The following is a 17,968-nucleotide window of genomic DNA, read 5'->3' as shown; positions in this document are numbered from 1 at the left end:
TGTTGTTTTTCTATTGATGTAAAAATCATTGTTGAATTTGTGTTCCTTTTATTCAAGACCTTTTAATAATAGTCACTTTAAAACTGTTGAATGAGCAGCAATATACACAAAGCTTTCAGTATTGCATAAGTTAAACCAAAACAGATCCAGTTGGCTCGTATCAATTGGATTATTGAGTTTATGCACACCTCCTGCTTTATACCATGCAATGGTAGACGAGGAAGCGTGTGAAGGGAGAGACTGATATGTACTTGATCCCAATGGCACTCACCCACTGGATTGATCCAGTAAAAATCTTAACCTTCAGTCTATGTTGCAGTATTGTGGATTGTTGAAAAGACAATTTAACAAATTAAGACACCAGACACTTGAGTCGCAGTAAAAATCAAATATTAAAAATTCAGTTAGATTTTATATGCAGTCTGTTGAGTTGTTGACTGACTTTGTCTACTATCTTGCAGATGAGGACCTTGAGATAGAGCTAGTTGAAGAAGAGCCTCCATTCCTCAGGGGACATACCAAACAGAGCATGGACATGAGTCCTGTTAAAATAGTAAAGGTATGCAAAGCAGTTAATGAATCCAGGATCTCTGTTAATGTCACTTCTTTTTCTGTGGTGTAAATTGAATTTGTGAAATATATTTTAAACTTGCACTCCATTTGATGCTTGTTTGCTGCTTGCTTTTAACAGGACTGTTAAATTTACCGAATTAGAAATTAATCCACAATTTATCATTGGGCCATGAAGGTCCATGTGTTGTACAATACTCATTGTAATAATTCTGTAAAAGGGAGCTTTTATGTTTGGTTCTGGGGGGAAAGGGTATATTTGTGCAATGAAGTTTTGAGCTCATTTGGATCCTGAAGGTACAGGTACAATATCAAAAACCAGTGAGACAGTCAGAGCTTCAGAGAGTGAGATCGTAGCTGCTGTGAGCTTGAACTATGCAGAGATATGTGAATAGTGACAGCGAGGCGAGATCTTGGTTGGAGTGAGACTGTTTCCTGAGGCATGTTCTCTGTTTTGTGCTAAATTAAAACCTTTGAAAAGTTTTGACGTCCAATTATTTGGTGCTTGTGTTTTCAAAATGTTGTACTTGAACTGCTAACGTGTTTGGTTTATGCTTGATTTAGAATCCCGATGGCTCACTATCCCAGGCTGCCATGATGCAAAGCGCTCTGGCTAAGGAAAGGCGGGAGATGAAGCAAGCACAGCGAGAGGCAGAAATGGACTCGATCCCAATGGGACTCAATAAACACTGGGTTGACCCACTGCCTGATGGTATGTTAATGGCTAAAGTATTTTCTTTGTGCTGAGGATGGGGAAGGAAAGGTATTGATTGTAAATAGTTTTTGGTTTCTGCTGATCTTGTATTTCAGTGATTGGTAATGTAATATTTTAATGCTTTTCTAGTTTTCAGTTGCTAATTAGATGAATTATTAAAAATATTGTAGATTTGTTATTTTTACTTTATGAATTTTTTACTATTCAAAGTGAGGGCTAGGGATTGGAACATTTTCTATTTTGACACCCAGTCAATATCAAACACTCACAGGTCCGGTATGGTGGAGGTAGAAGCAGAATAAAGCTCTGATACTCGGCCCAAACAATGTGCCTAAGACCTGAGCATCCATCCTCAGTGCTGCATTTTTCACACCAGCCACCTTATGGTGTCTCTGAGTGAGATGATCAGTTTTTCCAAGTTTTGTCTTGTGGGCAAACTAGGAACGAGCCGCACATTAGACCTTTACAGGCCACAAACAGAGGAGAGTTTCAGCTCATTGGTCTGGCTGGGTTTGAACTCAATTTCCTAATGTAAAAACAGTGTCACAACCATGCACCTTTCAGTTCCCACCTTCTCCCCAAATAAGGTATTATTTTTAAGTTTGAGTGTAGTAAATTGTCATGTTTGTTGTAGCAAATGCAGAAACAACTTGAAAGGTTGTTGGGCAGTTCAGTAGCATGTGCGCTTTATTTTCTAGTTGATGGCCGACAGATTGCAGCAAACATGAGGGGTATAGGAATGATGCCCCAAGACATACCCGAGTGGAAGAAGCATGCCTTTGGAGGAAACAAGGCATCCTATGGCCGTAAAACCCAAATGTCTCTTCTTGAACAGAGAGAGAGCCTACCCATCTACAGACTTAAAGAACAGCTGGTTCAGGTATGAGAAATTGCATCAAATCTTTACACAGACATACTAATCATTGCAATCATATTCTATAGATTTCCCTCCTCCCCCACAGGCTTCCCTCTCCTGTTGTCACACTTTATAACATTGAAAATACCTCTGATCGGTTGTAAAGGAAATTTCTTATGTAAACTGGTCCTATAGACCCAGTAGTTGCAGGTTATATCCATTGGGTGGTGTTGTAGTTCTACTCTATCCCATACCATGTTGTGCTCTGACACACCGTGAGCAGCACTGTCTATGGGATCCATTAAAATCATATAACACGTTTTGTTCAGGGATAGTCGTACCTAACCGCATTGGAATCATATCGTTAGTAAAGAGATTGAATGTATAGTCTGAGGAAGGAAGGGTGTAAAAATCAGTACATAAAAATCATCATCACCAGAAATGCGAGGTTATTCCTATCAGGAAAGGATGAACAGGCTGGGTCTCTGAGGGGTGACCTAATAGAGGTCTTTAAAATTATGAAATGTTTTGTAGACACAGAGGGTGTTCCCACTTGCGGGGGAAGTACAAAACTAGAGGCCATCAATATAAGATAGTCACCAAACAATCAAATAGGGATTTCAGAAGAAACCTCTTTGCCTAGAGGGTGGTGAGAATGTGGAACTCGCTACAACAGGGAGTGGTTGAAGTGAATAGTATAGATGCATTTAAGGGGAGGCTAGACAAGCATATGAGGGAGAATGGAATAGAGGGTTATGCTGATAGAGTTAGATGAGGAAAGACGGGAGCATAAACGCCAGCATGGACTAGTTGGGCGAATAGTCTGTTTCTGTGCTGTATATCCTATGTAATTTACAGAGTTCGATCAATTTCATTTTGAAATTTCCAAACCAGTGAATTAAAACTTTTTGGCAATTATTCAGTGTGTATCTTGCTTCTCTCTCCCGCTTCCTCTTTTTGAAGTGTTTAGATACCTTATGGATGCAATTACTTGGCTGAGAGGACAATATACAACCTGTTGCTAGTCATCTGCCTATGGTGCTGTTTGGCCCCAACTATAAAGTGCAAATATCTCTGCTTGATGTCCCCTCCTCCTGATGCCTGGTACATACCAGGAAGTCCCTATGTAATGTATAATTACATCGCACAGCATGATAGTACATTAGTGCAGTGCAAAGCCTAGCAGCCTAAAGCATTGTGGTTCACTGAGCTGTAGCATTAGTCTATTAGATCTTTTGGGACCAAGAAATAGCAGATTATGTTAGCTAAGATCATAGCTGTCAATGTATTTAGTGTTGATATTGGTAACAAGTTCTAACTATGCATTTAGTGCACTCTTTGGTTAATATTCCTTTGCTCTAATAAGATGCAGACTGTTGTGGGTTTGTACAGTGGGTTTTATTGGGGCCTGGACCCAGCAGCATTAAATTCTTCTAATTTATCATGTAGCCTGCCATTTTTTATCCAGTAATACCTGCAAAAGTTATATTCTGAAAATGTTTCAATTATGAAGTAGAGCTCATGGAACATTCAGAACCAAAGATTTTCAGTGCTTTGTAAACTTGGTATCTTGTTTATTTTCCTAATGTTGTGAACAATTAAAATTTAATGGGGAAAATTCCATTCAAATATTTGAAGGAAAAACTTATTACTCAGATTGCTGAATAAACATAGTATTTCAAACATTTTAAGAATGACATGCTTAATGCAGAAATAATCATTTACATATTAAGTATGACTTGGAGATAAAGTAGTGTTCGAGGTGGTGGTGACTACTAGTTTCTGTTTATTTGATTAAAAAAATTTGGGTTCAAAATTAATTTCAAACTATTAGGTTAAATCCTTGCATTAGTTGTCACAGAATGTTATAGTGTTGTAAATAGCAACTTTATTTTGAAATCGGCGTTCTCATTTTAGCTGGGCATTGACTATTTCAGATGTACTAATATAGTAATAAGCTGGGATCCCATAGCGAATGAACTGCTTTCAAGCACATTATGCAACCCAATCATTTTCCATCATTTCCTTTTATAGATCGTTATGGTTCTATTGTAATATTTTTCAAAAATGCAATTAAGTTACTAGAAATTGAACACATCCTTAATGTCCCTGATCCATTTTGAAAATGAATTTCTGGCAATGAAATGGTTTTCTTTTTTTTGTAGGCTGTGCACGACAACCAAGTCCTGATTGTCATTGGCGAGACTGGTTCTGGTAAAACGACTCAGATCACCCAGTACTTGGCAGAGGCAGGGTACACAGCCCGGGGGAAGATCGGGTGCACGCAACCAAGGCGCGTGGCTGCAATGTCAGTTGCTAAGAGAGTGTCAGAAGAGTATGGTTGCTGTTTAGGTCAAGAGGTAAGCTGAAATGGCCTGGCTGTTTTCCAGTTTTAACTTTCCATTGTAGATCTTGTTCCTTTTTTTGATGGTAACCCTTTGCTCTCATTTTTGAGGCTTTTTCACCAGTGAGCTGCTGAAATGAATAGATCATATTCCAGATTTAATGGTGGAACAGTGTTCTAAAGTATATTCTCTTGTCTAGGTTCGTGCTAGTATATAGATTTTAAGAACCATTTAAAGGGGTGTCAGATGCTGTTGCTCATGATGACAAATTAAGCTGTAACAATCTTTGAAATGGTTCTTAAAAATGATATACCAGCATTTATTTAAGAATATGAAGCATGGTGTGAGAAAATGCTTTTCCTCCCCCACCCCAGAAACCATGTACAGGAAACTCGATTTACCGGCACCCAAACAACCAGAAATCTCAGTTAACCGGCAAAATTCAGGAGTAGGTTCAGTTAAGTTTTTCTTCATATTAGTGGCTGTTTCTTGATTCTTGGCTGTGTAATCGGGGGTTTCTGCACTTGTTGCTTGGTCTGTGGCCGGGGTTCTTGCAGCTGTTGCTAAGTAACAGGGAAGCCTGGATTTGTTGCTGTGTACGGCGCTCTCGTACCTTTTAACTATACCTCTCTGTAATCCGGACTTTTTGATAAACCGGCACCACGCCGGTCCCGTTGGTGCCGGATTAAAAAAAGAGTTTCCTGTACTGTACAATCTATCCAATCGTGGACTTAAGTTTCTCCTGATAACTGGGGTGTGCTAACTCTGGCCCATGGGCCACATACAGCACCAAGCTCTGGAAAATCCAGCCCTTGAAGCCCAGGCAAATCAGTCCTATATATGCATATAGAATCATCGAAGTTTACGGCACAGAAGGAGGCCATTTGGCTTATTGTGTCTGTGCTGACCGAAAAAGAGCTATCCAGCCTAATCCCACTTTCCAGCTCTTAATAACTGGTTTATATTTCTTAATAACTGGTTTCTCCAGTTTTGAATTTTGTGGGCCTGAAAATTTGGGATGAGCCATTTCATTAGCTTTGTCACTTCATTGGAGGATACATTCTAAATCGGAATTTTTAGTATCTATAGATTGAGACCTATATAAATTAGTGGGAACATGGATTTAGATTTTAAATATGGCCCCTGAAAGTCCATGATGCACACTTACGCAGCTCACAAAGACAAAAAATTTGCACATCCCAGCCTTAGTCATGGACAATGCTCCCCCCTGAAGTGGGCAGTTGCGCACCAATTGGCAGGTCCCACACAGGTCGCTCGCCAGCGCTGCCACTGGAAGAGATACCGCGGAGCAAATTTAAAGGGCCCACGCAGGGGAAAACAATTAGAGGGAACATTGGTCACTGACTCCTCCTTCTTGCTGTTCTCAAGTCCATCTGTGTTTTTTTTTAGGGTATTGTATGTAAATTGCATACAATATTCCAAATCTGCCCTTGCCTGTGATGCATGTAAGGTTAGAATAATTTGTTTTGACTTGTACTTGACTGTTGTTGCAATCCATCCTCCTAGTGTTCTATTATCTTTGAGAACCTAAAAAAGGATGGCGTGACTAAGGGTTGTTCAGCTCATCACCCCTGCTCTTTCAACTGCCCATGCACACTACTGTGGGCTTTACCCCACCTATTTGATCTCTGCTGTTAAATCCTGCAGTGTCTATATTGTTCATGGAGCCTAGGCCTTTTGCTGCAGCAATGACTTAATTCTCCTCCCTGCTATTTTAACTGAGGAATTAAGCTGTTTATTTTAAGTGGGTTATCATTAAAATAGAAGAGGGGGAAATTTGCTAAAAGCAGGTTAAGTATTCATATGAGAACATCACACAGTAATTCTTACCCTAGTATGTCCTGTACCCTCTACAGTATATTGCAAAACTATAACAAAATGGAGCGGTTCAATTGACTGTGCAGTCCACAAGAATCATGAGAATGTTCTAACCTTGTGATATGCTCTTACGAACCTGCACGATGCAAACCATAAAAATGTGACCTTTTTGAGTTTGTGAACAGTGTGCTACATTTAGTGGTGTAGATCAGGTTGCTGTGATATTGTTGCTCTGCAGCTCTTTCCAGTCATTTTCCACTCACCTATTTTTTTTTTCTGTTTTCATGCCTCAAGGTTACTGAGAGAAACCTTGTAAAATTCCGAGATTGCTCTGCAATTTGTATTTTTAGTTGATTGAGGGGCATTTTATTATGTGCAACTGTATAGGTGACTTTAAACAGTGTGTGAAAGCATTAGGTGGTGACAGTAGCAGGTGGGATACTAGAATGGGGAGAGAGCATCCCTTTTCACTCCTTCCGTTGAACATTGCAGGTTGGTTACACCATTCGATTTGAGGATTGCACCAGCCCAGAGACAGTGATAAAGTACATGACTGATGGTATGTTGCTGAGAGAGTGCCTAATAGATCCTGACCTGTCTCCGTATGCTATCATCATGTTGGATGAGGCCCATGAGAGGACCATCCACACTGACGTACTGTTTGGGCTTCTGAAGAAGGTAAGCTGTCATTGAATATTTTTTCCTCTGTTGCAAAGCCATTAAAATGGTGAGCATAGCGCATTTAAAAATCTCAAATTCAACCAGCCCCATGTTGAACTAAGTTGCCTGGGTATAGTATTTCACTCTGGTGTTGCTTTTGCTTACTGGCTACAAAAGACAACCTTCAGAACGTGACATGCAGAATAATAGTCAGCAGAAGTGACTTAATCAAGAGGTTCAGGTGACGTCCTAAATTCTGAGAATGAAGTTTGATTTTTATGATCCTTCTCTAAACTGCAATTGGATTACAACCTTGAACTCAGTCAGTTATCTATTTCAAATGTACTAGGGTTTAATAGCTCAGCATATTTGAAGTTCATCTTTGTATTGCTAAACTATACAAATTGGATTAGAGTTACTGGTACTGCAATAAGAATTTTTTCAATGTTTTATCCTCTGGAAGCACTGAATACACTGCTTTCTGTAGGTAGCAGTGTTGAATAATGTTGCTATGACTCAAAGCGATGAATAGTGCTGTCTGTTGTGTATGTTTCATTAGAATAGTGCCGAGAAAAATAAGATTCTCCCTATTAACCCAAATGATGCTTATTTTTCCTTTCTAGACTGTTAAAAAGCGTCCTGATATGAAATTGATTGTAACATCAGCCACACTGGATGCAGTTAAATTCTCCCAGTACTTCTATGAGGCGCCTATCTTCACGATTCCAGGCCGGACATACCCAGTGGAAGTGCTTTATACTAAGGAACCGGAGACCGATTATCTAGATGCTAGTCTAATTACAGTGATGCAGATTCATCTAACGGAGCCACCAGGTATTTCTCATTGCACAGTACTCGGATATTACACTATTGAATCTATTGTGATACTAATTAATCTTATTTCTGACCTAACATTCTCATAAAAGCACCTACATATATAAAAAAAAACACTTAAATTTTTTTTTTTTTACACGGAAAAAAATGAGTTTCTGATCTGCATTGTCCCTTCCTCCCAGTAGCTTGAATAAAGGTTTCATAATACAAATCTTTTTAAGAGTTGAATTACCCATTTATAATCTCAAAGGGCAAAAGTATTTGATATTGGCCCGGATTTAGTGGTAAAATAAACATTGAAGCTATCAGCGCTCACCGTTATAGAAACATCGGAGCAGGAGTAGGCCATTCGGCCCTTCGAGCCTGCTCCGCCATTCAGTATGATCATGGCTGACCCTCTATCTCAATACCATATTCCTGCTCTCTCCCCATACCCCTTGATGCCTTTTGTGTCTAGAAAAATCAAATGGCCCGTACGGTGATGGAACCCGCGACCTTGGCGTTATTAGCACCATGCTCTAACCAACTGAGCTAACGGGCCTTGCTAAGGGGTATTAAGGAGTAAATCGGACAGCAACTTCCGGCGACCACACCTGCGCAGTGAAACGTGGAAATCGGGAAGCTGCTGTCCGAGTTGCCCTGCTCCTCCAGAAGCTCCGCTATGTCGGTACCTCGTCAAGAGACTCAGCATTCAAGTACATGGACGGGCATGAAGTTATTGTACTTGCATGAGAAATACCCACTAAGCACACCAGAAAACGTGTTAGGGCTTGTTCCCCCCTCACCACAGCTTACTGCAGCCCCATGTTTTACCAACAGAAACAGAGACCACTTACTCTGTTTCTCTAAGCACATTTATCATTGTCCAGGTCAATTATTCTGTCCCCCTTTCCTTCAAATCTGCCGTCATCATCCCTCCTCAAATAACCCACCCTTTGCCCCTCTGTCCTTGGAATCTAGCGCCACAACTCCAACCTCCATTTCCTCTCAAAGTTCTTGAACGTGTTGTCGCCTTCCAAATCCGTGCCCATCTTTCCCAGAACTCCTTGTTTGAATCCCTCCAATCAGGCTTCCGCTCTTGCCACAGTGCTGAAACTGCTCTCACCAAGGTCACAAATGACATCCTAATTGACTGCAACAAAAGTAATCTATCCCTTCTCGTCCTTCTGGACCTGTCTGTGCCTTCAGCTGCCTAGGTCCTATGCTCTGGAATTCTCTTGCTAAACCTCTCCGTCTCTCCATTTCTCTTTCCTCCTTTAAGACATTCCTTAAAACCTACCTCTTCAACCAAGCTTTTGGTCATCTGCCCTTACATCTTATATGGCTCGGTGTCAAATTTTGTTTTTTCTGTTTGATAACGCTCCTGTGCAGCGCCTTGGGACGTTTTATTACGTTAAAGGCGCTATATAAATACAAGTTGTTGTAGTTATGAACACATTTTTTAATTCCAAAATTAATATTTGCCATGTCTACCAAAACGTTCAGTGCAATTTTAAAGCCTGTACTAAATTTTCTTTTTTTTGCCTATTTAGGTGATATCCTGGTTTTCCTAACTGGTCAGGAAGAAATTGACACTGCGTGTGAGATTCTGTATGAGCGAATGAAATCCATGGGCCCTGATGTACCGGAGCTGATTATTCTGCCTGTGTATTCTGCTTTGCCGAGTGAGATGCAAACCAGAATTTTTGATCCAGCCCCGCCTGGCAGCAGAAAGGTAAAAATGCAGTCTCACTGTTCTACAGGCGAGGTTGTTTCATTAGTGATGGAAGGTGTCGTCGACAGTGCTATCAAGCGGCACTGACTCAGCAATAACCTGCTAACTGACGCCCAGTTTGGGTTCCACCAGGGCCACTCAGCTCCTGACCTCATTACAGCCTTGGTCCAAACATGGACAAAAGAGCTGAACTCAAGAGGTGAGGTGAGAGTGACTGCCCTTGACATCAAGGCAGCATTTGACCGAGTGTGGCAACAAGGAACCCTAGTAAAACTGAAGTCAATGGGAATCAGGGGGGATAACTCTCCATTGGCTGGAGTCATACCTAGCACAAAGGAAGGTGGTTGTTGGTCATTCATCTCAATCACATGACATCACTGCAGGAGTTCCTCAGGACAGTGTCCTAGGCCCAACCATCTTCAGCTGTTTCATCAATGACCTTCCCTCCATCATAAGGTCAGAAGTGGGGATGTTCGCTGATGATTGCACACTGTTCAGCACCATTCGAGACTCGTCAGATACTGACGCAGTCCGTGTCCATATGCAGCAAGACCTGGACAACATTCAGACTTGGGCTGACAAGTGGCAAGTAACATTCGCACCACACAAGTGCCAGGCAATGACCATCTCCAACAAGCGAGATTCTAACCATCTCCCCTTGACATTCAATGGCATTACCATCGCTGAATCCCCCACTATCAACATCCTGGGGGTTACCATTGATCAGAAACTGAACTGGACCAGCCATATAAATACTGTGGCTACAAGAGCAGGCCAGAGGCTGGGAATTCTGCGGCGAGTGTCTCACCTCCTGACTCCCCAAAACCTTTCCACCATCTACAAGGCACAAGTCAGGAGTGTGATGGAATACACTCCACTTGCCTGGATGAGTGCAGCTCCAACAACACTCAAGAAGCTCGACACCATTCAGGATAAAGCAGCCTGCTTGACTGGCACTCCATCCACCACCTTCAGCATTCACTCCACCACCTTCAGCATTCACTCCCTCCACCACCGGCGCACTGTGGCTGCAGTGTGTACCATCTACAAGATGCACTGCAGCAACTCTCCAAAGCTCCTTTAGCAGCACCTTCCAAACCCACGACCTCTACCACTTAGAAGGACAAGGGCAGCAGACGCATGGGAACATCACCACCTACAAGTTCCCCTCCAAGCCACACACCATCCTGACTTGGACCTGTATTGCCGTTCCTTCACTGTCGCTGGGCCAAAATCCTGGAACTCCCTTCCTAACAGCATTGTGGGTGTACCTACACCATATGGACTGCAGCGGTTCAAGACGGCGGCTCACCACCATCTTCTCAAGGGCAATTGGGGATGGGCACTAAATGCAGGCCTAGCCAGCGACGCCCACATCCCATCAATGAATTTTTAAAAAATTAAAACCTATTTGGGTAGAATTAAGAATATATTTAGGACAGAATTAAGAATGCATTTAGGATAGAACTAAAAACAAAGTTATTTGAATCTTTGGTTATCAATCCTTCAGGAAAAAAAGTGAGCTAATTCATTGAGCTCTGCATATCTGGTATTTTCTGCTCTTAGATTTGCATGTTTCCTTATCAAGGAACCCAGCATCTGTGGAACTTCAGTAGATTTCTTGCTGCCTGATGTAACTAGCTATCACCACTCCTTCAAAAAACCCTTGCTAACTTTCCTCTTTTCATAGCTACATTTAAAAAGCCCACTGTGTATTTAGTGGCATACAAGGATCATTAAACGGTTCGGCAATCAGGTACCCAGTGTTTCTTTTAACATCCATTCATGGAATTATGATTATATTATACTAAACACGCAACTTCTGTCACTAAACGCACTATCGCTATTTGTTTCCCTTCAATTTTCTCTTGTAACTTTGAAAGTGCTGACTTGTGTGGGGGGGTTACAATTCCACAGGTGGCAATGGCCCTCTAATATTTTGCTCAAGTGGCCATTTTGTCATGTGTGAGCCTAGATTGGGGCGGGTGGTTAGCTGTGCTTGATCCTGTAGGCACAGACATACACACATGCTCAATTTCCTAGCCAAAGCTTTTTTTTATTCATTCACAGGATGTGGGCATTGCAGGCATTTATTGCTCATCCCTAATTGCCCTCGAGAAGGTGGTGGTGAACCACTGCAGTCCGTGTGGTGAAGGTACTCCCACAGTGTTGTTAGGGAGGGAGTTCCAGGATTTTGACCCAGCAACGATGAAGGAACGGCGATATACTTCTAAGTCAGGATGCTGTGTGACTTGGAGGGGAACTTGGAGGTGGTGGTGTTCCCATGTGCCTGCTGCCCTTGTCCTTCTAGGTGGAAATGGTCGCGGGTTTGAGAAGTGCTGTCGAAGAAGCCTTGGCGAGTTGCTGCAGTGCATCTTGTAGATGGTGTACACTGCAGCCACGGTGCGCCGGTGGTGGAGGGAGTGAATGTTTAAGGTGGTGGATGGGGCGCCAATCAAGCGGGGCTGCTTTGTCCTGGATGGTGTCGAGCTTCTTGTGTTGTTGGAGCTGCACTCATCCAGGCAAGTGGAGAGTATTCCATCACACTCCTGACTTGTGCCTTGTAGATGGTGGAAAGGCTTTGGGGAGTCAGGAGGTGAGTCACTCGCCGCAGAATACCCAGCCTCTGACCTGCTCTTGTAGCCGCAGTATTTATGTTACTGGATAATAATCAGAAACAGGAACTATGTTTGATTTATTCCCCTGCCCCTACCCAAATCCTAGAGTGTGGAGGCATTTCTTGTGTTCTGCTTGTCTCAACCGAGATGATTGTACTAATTAATCTTTTCACCAGCCCTGCAGTTGTATGATCAATTGCTTTCAGTTATTATTTTGCAGTTTGAGGTGACCTGTTATGGTTGACACTGGTTTAAGTAGATTGGTATATTCGTTAGTAAGTTGGTAAACAAATAGATGATTTAGAAAATCTTGCAAATGTGTACTGCCTGTCACATCCTCAGAATGTCCTAATGTGCTTCACAGACTGTAGTCACTGTTGTAATATAAGCAAACGTGGCAGCCAATTTGTGCACAGCAAGGTCCGACAAACAATAATGTGATAAATGACCAAATATTCTGTTTTAGTCATGTTTGTTGAGAGATGAATGTTGGTTAAAACACTAGGAGAGCTCCTCTGTTCTTGGAATAGTGTTATGGAATCTTTTAACGCCCACAGAAAAGTCCAATGGGGCCTCGGTTTAATGTCTCATTCGTAAAACGACACCTCCACTGCAGGACTAAGGAAGTTCTGCACTGTTGAAGTGTCAGCCTAGATTATGTGTTCAAGTCTCCGGAGTGGTGCTTGAACCCACAACCATCTGACTCTAGAGTCAAGCGTGCTACCGAGCCAAGGCTGACGCCTACATCCTTTTACCCTCTCTTCCCTCCCCGCCACCCAACCAAGCTTTCGCCCTTTTAGCAAGGCAATGATTTGTTAGTTTTATCGTCACCAGAAGCAATTGAGTACCTTTTCCCAAATGCCCACTCTTTGCATGAGCCTGGACATTGAGCATTGGCAGACAATTCAGTTGTCAGCCATTACATAGAAACATAGAAGATAGGAGCAGGAGTAGGCCATCCCGCGACCCCTTCCACCTCGAAGGACAAGGGCAGCAGGCACATGGGAACACCATCACCTCCAAGTTCCCCTGTAATAATATATATATTACAGTCAAGCCAGATCCTTTCCTTGCTTGAAATCCACAATCATGGGCTTTCCAGCAGGCGTCGTTTGATAGTAATCAAAATCACAAACTCTGGCTAATAATTTTTGTTTTCTCTTCCTGCGCTAGCCCAAGCCAAGTGTATTGCGCTCCTCATCATTCCAGATAAGGTAAAGCTAACTCAGCATGGATGCAGAGGACTTTCCTGGTCTGCATTATTCAGTAGTACAATTGCACACTGAGGAAATATTTTCTCTGTTTTGCTATTTAGCAAAATTACTGAAACGTTGGTCCATTGCTTCATCTCCAGGTTTGACCTCTGCTAGCTAGGCACCTTCCCCCCCCCCCACTCCCTCTGCTCCACTATGTGTGCCTGATCGTTCAGCTACGACACTCCTGTCCCACCTGCCTGGTTCCCCCTGCCTTGCCACCTCCCTTTCTGCTTTCAAAAACTTTCTCGATGTCCTTCTCTTCGACAGCGCCATCAGCAGTCGCCCCCCAGCTCCCTCCCTATTGCTACTTCCCTTTTGCTGCCTGCTCAGCGTCTGCAGATTTGATCTTTTTAATGTAAAGTGCTTTGAGTAACCATCCTCCACGTTAAGAGCACTATAGAAATGGTGGTGATTGTTGGCAGCTGCTCCCAATGCCATGGGGGATTGGGAAGGGCCAAAAAATCGACGATTTAGTGCTTCTATCCCTGGTCTTGCTTTTTTTAATACGTTCATTCAATTTTTTTTTGCGAAACCTTTTCCGTCTATAACATTTTTTTTTAATTGTAGGTTGTAATTGCTACCAACATTGCTGAAACATCACTGACCATTGACGGCATCTACTATGTTGTGGACCCAGGGTTTGTTAAGCAGAAAGTCTATAACTCCAAGACTGGCATTGACCAGCTCGTGGTGACTCCAATTTCACAGGTTCTTTTTTAACCCTCTGTTTTAAATGTAATTTATTGTTGGTCATATTCTTAATTCTTTATATTTTTTGTTATAAACAAAGCCAGCACAATGCATCACATTAACTCTGACACAGGTTAGGTGCCATTCAGGACTCTCGAGACTGTGCCAACGGTGTATATTAATCCAGACTTAAAAAGCCATCTTCTACTCCACCAGTATTGCAGTTTCCTTTTATTTCTCCCTAGCCAATTTTCTTTGCTTCTCTCCTGAAGTTATTGGGGTCGATTTTCCTGGAGCCGTCAGGCGGGGTTTCAGGCATGTGGGGGGGGGGGGGGGAGATCCCGAATTTGGGGGTCCCGACACCATCCCGCTCAAAACCCCGCCCCACGCAACTTTCAGGGGCGGCGGGTACCCGCCCCGCACTGGGACCCACCGAAACCAGGCGGGAAGGGATTAGTGCCAATTAACTGCCTGTTAACAGGTAGTTAACAGGCAGTTTTTAGCCTAATCCCTATTTTGAGGGGTTTCGTGTGGGATTCCCGACGGCTCCAAACCACGCCAGGTTAGAGCAGGCGGGCCGTCGGGTTGAAGGAGTTGGAGGGGTCGAGATGTCGGTGTTCAGGTGAGTGATGGGTGCATGAGTGCAAAGGTAAGTGTGTTTGGCGTGTCTAAAGTGTGTAAAGAACTTTTACTTACCTGTACTTACCATAACAGCCTTTCTTCCTGTAGCCGTCGGGAGCCCATCACTCAGCTGGCACTTAAAGCTGAACGGCTGCGATCTGTGAAAAGTGACAATCTTCAGCTTTGAGTGCTGCTGAGAGTTCTAACTGAGTCTGTGCAGAAGGACTCATGTTAGAACTCAGACTGTCAGTGTTTCACAGCTTCAAACAGCTGTGAAACACTGATATTTCATCTGTCACCTGTTGCCGGGTGACCCTTAATTGGCCTGCTGAGCTCGCTGGGCAGGCTCAACAAGGTCAATCGAGGGAAAATCGCGCAGATTGGCCGGACGTCGAAGTAGGCGGGTCTAAAACCCGACAGTTGTAGTCCCGCCTTCTTCCCGAAAGCTTCAAGAAAATCGACCCCATTGATTCTTTGCTGGGTTATGGTTCTGCTGGGGTCAGTTACTGTCTGGTACCTTGCCCAAGTGGGCATAATTCTGCGTGAGCCTTGATGGTGATTTTTAGAAGCCATTTGATCTCGAGGGGTTTCATACCCAAGCTCGATCCTGTCTTCGCCTGACATCCGCAGAGACCCATGACTACCAGGAATCACCACGGTAATAAAGACGCATATTAAAGGCATTCAAAATCCCTGTTGGATGCTAGCTTGGGTGATTTAGGATGCCAGAGGGATGAACTTTAGGCTGAATAACCTTTTCTTTTCCTTAACTGTTCATGCACTATTTAAGTAAAAATAGTTCTAAACACCACAATCAATGGGGAGAATCAAACGATTTTGATTTTTAAAAAATTAATCTTCAAAACTGATAATTGTTCATGACATGTGAAGGGTAATGGACAGAAAAGGCGGAAAAAATGTCTTAAATTGTAATATTCTCACCTAGTGCTAAATTTTGTTTGGTATAGTTGTGTAATTTTAGATACCTCCTCCATTTCCAAAGCTTTGAATATTGCCTGTTGTCCACAGGCTCAAGCTAAGCAACGAGCTGGCCGTGCAGGAAGGACAGGACCTGGGAAATGTTACAGACTGTACACCGAGCGTGCCTACAGGGACGAAATGTTGACCACAAACGTTCCTGAAATTCAAAGAACGAATCTTGCTAGCACGGTACTGTCACTCAAGGTAAATTAAATACAAATTTACAGTTGCATCTTAAAACACTGTTAAATACTCTGGATGTTTTGAGGTTTAAGTGTGGCGAGAGGAGACATATCTGGGATCCCCCCCCCCCCCCCACCCCACCCCAGCCTTAAAATAATGACTTTTGAATGTTGAGGTAACTGAAAGTGTATCATAAAACCGTAGAAGTTTACAGCACAGAAGGAGCCCACCTTGTTGGTGCGGGCGTTTTGCTGCAGAAATCCAAAACCAATCCCCCTGCTTCTCCCCATAGCCCTTTATCTTTCTCTGCTACAAATATTTATCCACTTGATGCAATGGTCTCTGCCTCAACTACTCCCTGTGGCAAAGCATTCCCTGCTCCCAACTCTCTGCTTAAAGTTCTCTAATATCTTCTCACTCTTTTACTGACGATATTAAATTGATTACCCATTATCACTTGAGTCTTCATTCACACTATCAAAACATTTCATAATTTTAAAAACCTCTACTAAATCTCCTCTTAGCTTTATCTACTCCAGTGGAAATAGTCTCAGTATCCCAAGGCTCTTGCAACTATAGTTTCCCATCCTTGGTATCATCCTGGTGAATCAGCTCTGTACGCATTCAGTGGCTTTAATGTCCTTTTTGTAATGGTGTTCTGAAAACTGCACACAGTACTGTAACGTTGGTTTAATCATTTCATTCTACAAACTTATTACCTCATTTCTCTTGTACCTTATGTCCCTATTTATAAAACCCCAAAATGCCATTGGTATCGAAGTGTTACCGGGCAGTTGTGAATTGAGAATGTTTGTGTATTTGTAAGCTGCTAGATTGTGTACCCCAGGACAGTGGTGATGACCAAAGTGATGTATTTAGTTTCAAATATATTTGAGTTTAAAAAAAAGATGTATACAAAACGCACCCTCTTGTTAGACTATGGCTCATGTGTCATGGGCTGTACCAGATAACCACCTCCAAGGGCAAGACGCCTGCTGCTTTGGAATTAACTCCTCAGAGTTGCTCATTTTGTGTCTTTGAAATTATGGAAAGAAACAGTCAAAGCAGTTACTAAACTGAAATTGAGGTGAGGTATTGAAAGTGGGCATTTTAGAGTTTCATAACTAGCCAACAGTTTTCCTAAAATCGAATCGTCTGTTCTACAGCCCTCCAAAACTTTGCATGGCTACATTGCTGCTATTGATCTCTCTTTTGGCTCTATCATCATCTGGATCTGCCAATCAGTGAGGGACTTTTGATTCTTGTCGGTTCAGAACTGTGACATTTGCTAATTGAATGAAGTCCGTTTGGCCTTTAACACTTCCTGTCTAAATAGTTAGCTTCTGAGCTCCATGGTGCTATTGAACCCTGTTTGCTTATATTGTGTTGTTAGCCATCTTTTTGAACAAGATTTTGGTCACTTCTCTACAGTTATAATGTGGGGAAATGTGAGGTTATTCACTTTGGTAGGAAGAATGGGAAAACAAAATATTTTTTAAATGGTGAGAAACTACTAAATGTTGGTGTTCAGAGAGATTTAGCTGTCCCAGCACAAGAAACACAGAGAGTTAGCGTGCAGGTACAGCAAGCAATTAGAGAGGCAAATGGCATGTTGGCCTTTATTGCAAGGAGTACAAGAGTAAGGAAGTCTTGCTACAGTTGTACAGGGCTTTGGTAAGACCACACCTGGAGTACTGTATACAGTTTTGGTCTCCTTATCTGTCTTAGAGGTGGTGCAACGAAGGTTCACCAGATTGATTCCTGGGATGAGAGGGTTGTCCTATGAGGAGAGATTGAGTAGATTGAGCCTATACTCTCTGGAGTTTAGAAGAATGAGAGGTGATCTCATTGAAACATATAAGATTCTGAGGGGGACTGACAGGGTAGATGCTGAGAGGTTGTTTCCCCTGGCTGGAGAGTCTAGAACTAGGGGGCACAGTCTCAGGATAAGGGGTCGGCCTTTTAAGACTGAGAAGAGGAGGAATTTCTTCACTCAGAGGGTTGTGAATCTTTGGCATTCTCTACCCCAAAGGACTGTGGATGCTTAGTTGTTGAATATATTCAAGGCTGAGATAGATTTTTGGAC

General features: G+C 42.6%; 1 protein-coding gene across 1 annotated transcript in view; it reads left to right on the top strand.

Annotated features, from left to right (window-relative positions):
- dhx8 (DEAH (Asp-Glu-Ala-His) box polypeptide 8) overlaps window positions 1-17,968 on the top strand; it is a 52,016-nt gene that overhangs the window by 18,796 nt on the left and 15,252 nt on the right. Inside the window, exons 10-18 of the mRNA XM_085966388.1 lie at window positions 462-559; window positions 1,135-1,282; window positions 1,984-2,165; window positions 4,307-4,501; window positions 6,818-7,003; window positions 7,609-7,819; window positions 9,352-9,533; window positions 13,975-14,115; window positions 15,748-15,903. Of these exons, the coding sequence (XP_085822514.1) occupies window positions 462-559; window positions 1,135-1,282; window positions 1,984-2,165; window positions 4,307-4,501; window positions 6,818-7,003; window positions 7,609-7,819; window positions 9,352-9,533; window positions 13,975-14,115; window positions 15,748-15,903 (1,499 nt within the window). The remainder of the gene's footprint in view (window positions 1-461; window positions 560-1,134; window positions 1,283-1,983; window positions 2,166-4,306; window positions 4,502-6,817; window positions 7,004-7,608; window positions 7,820-9,351; window positions 9,534-13,974; window positions 14,116-15,747; window positions 15,904-17,968) is intronic.

The sequence above is a fragment of the Somniosus microcephalus genome, chromosome 24 (assembly GCF_052327205.1).
Source record: "Somniosus microcephalus isolate GS21.2 chromosome 24, FLI_Smic_1.0, whole genome shotgun sequence".
NCBI classification, from domain to species: domain Eukaryota; kingdom Metazoa; phylum Chordata; class Chondrichthyes; order Squaliformes; family Somniosidae; genus Somniosus; species Somniosus microcephalus.
The sequence above is the reverse complement of the archived record's forward strand: the minus strand, read 5'-3'. Positions and strand labels throughout refer to the sequence as shown.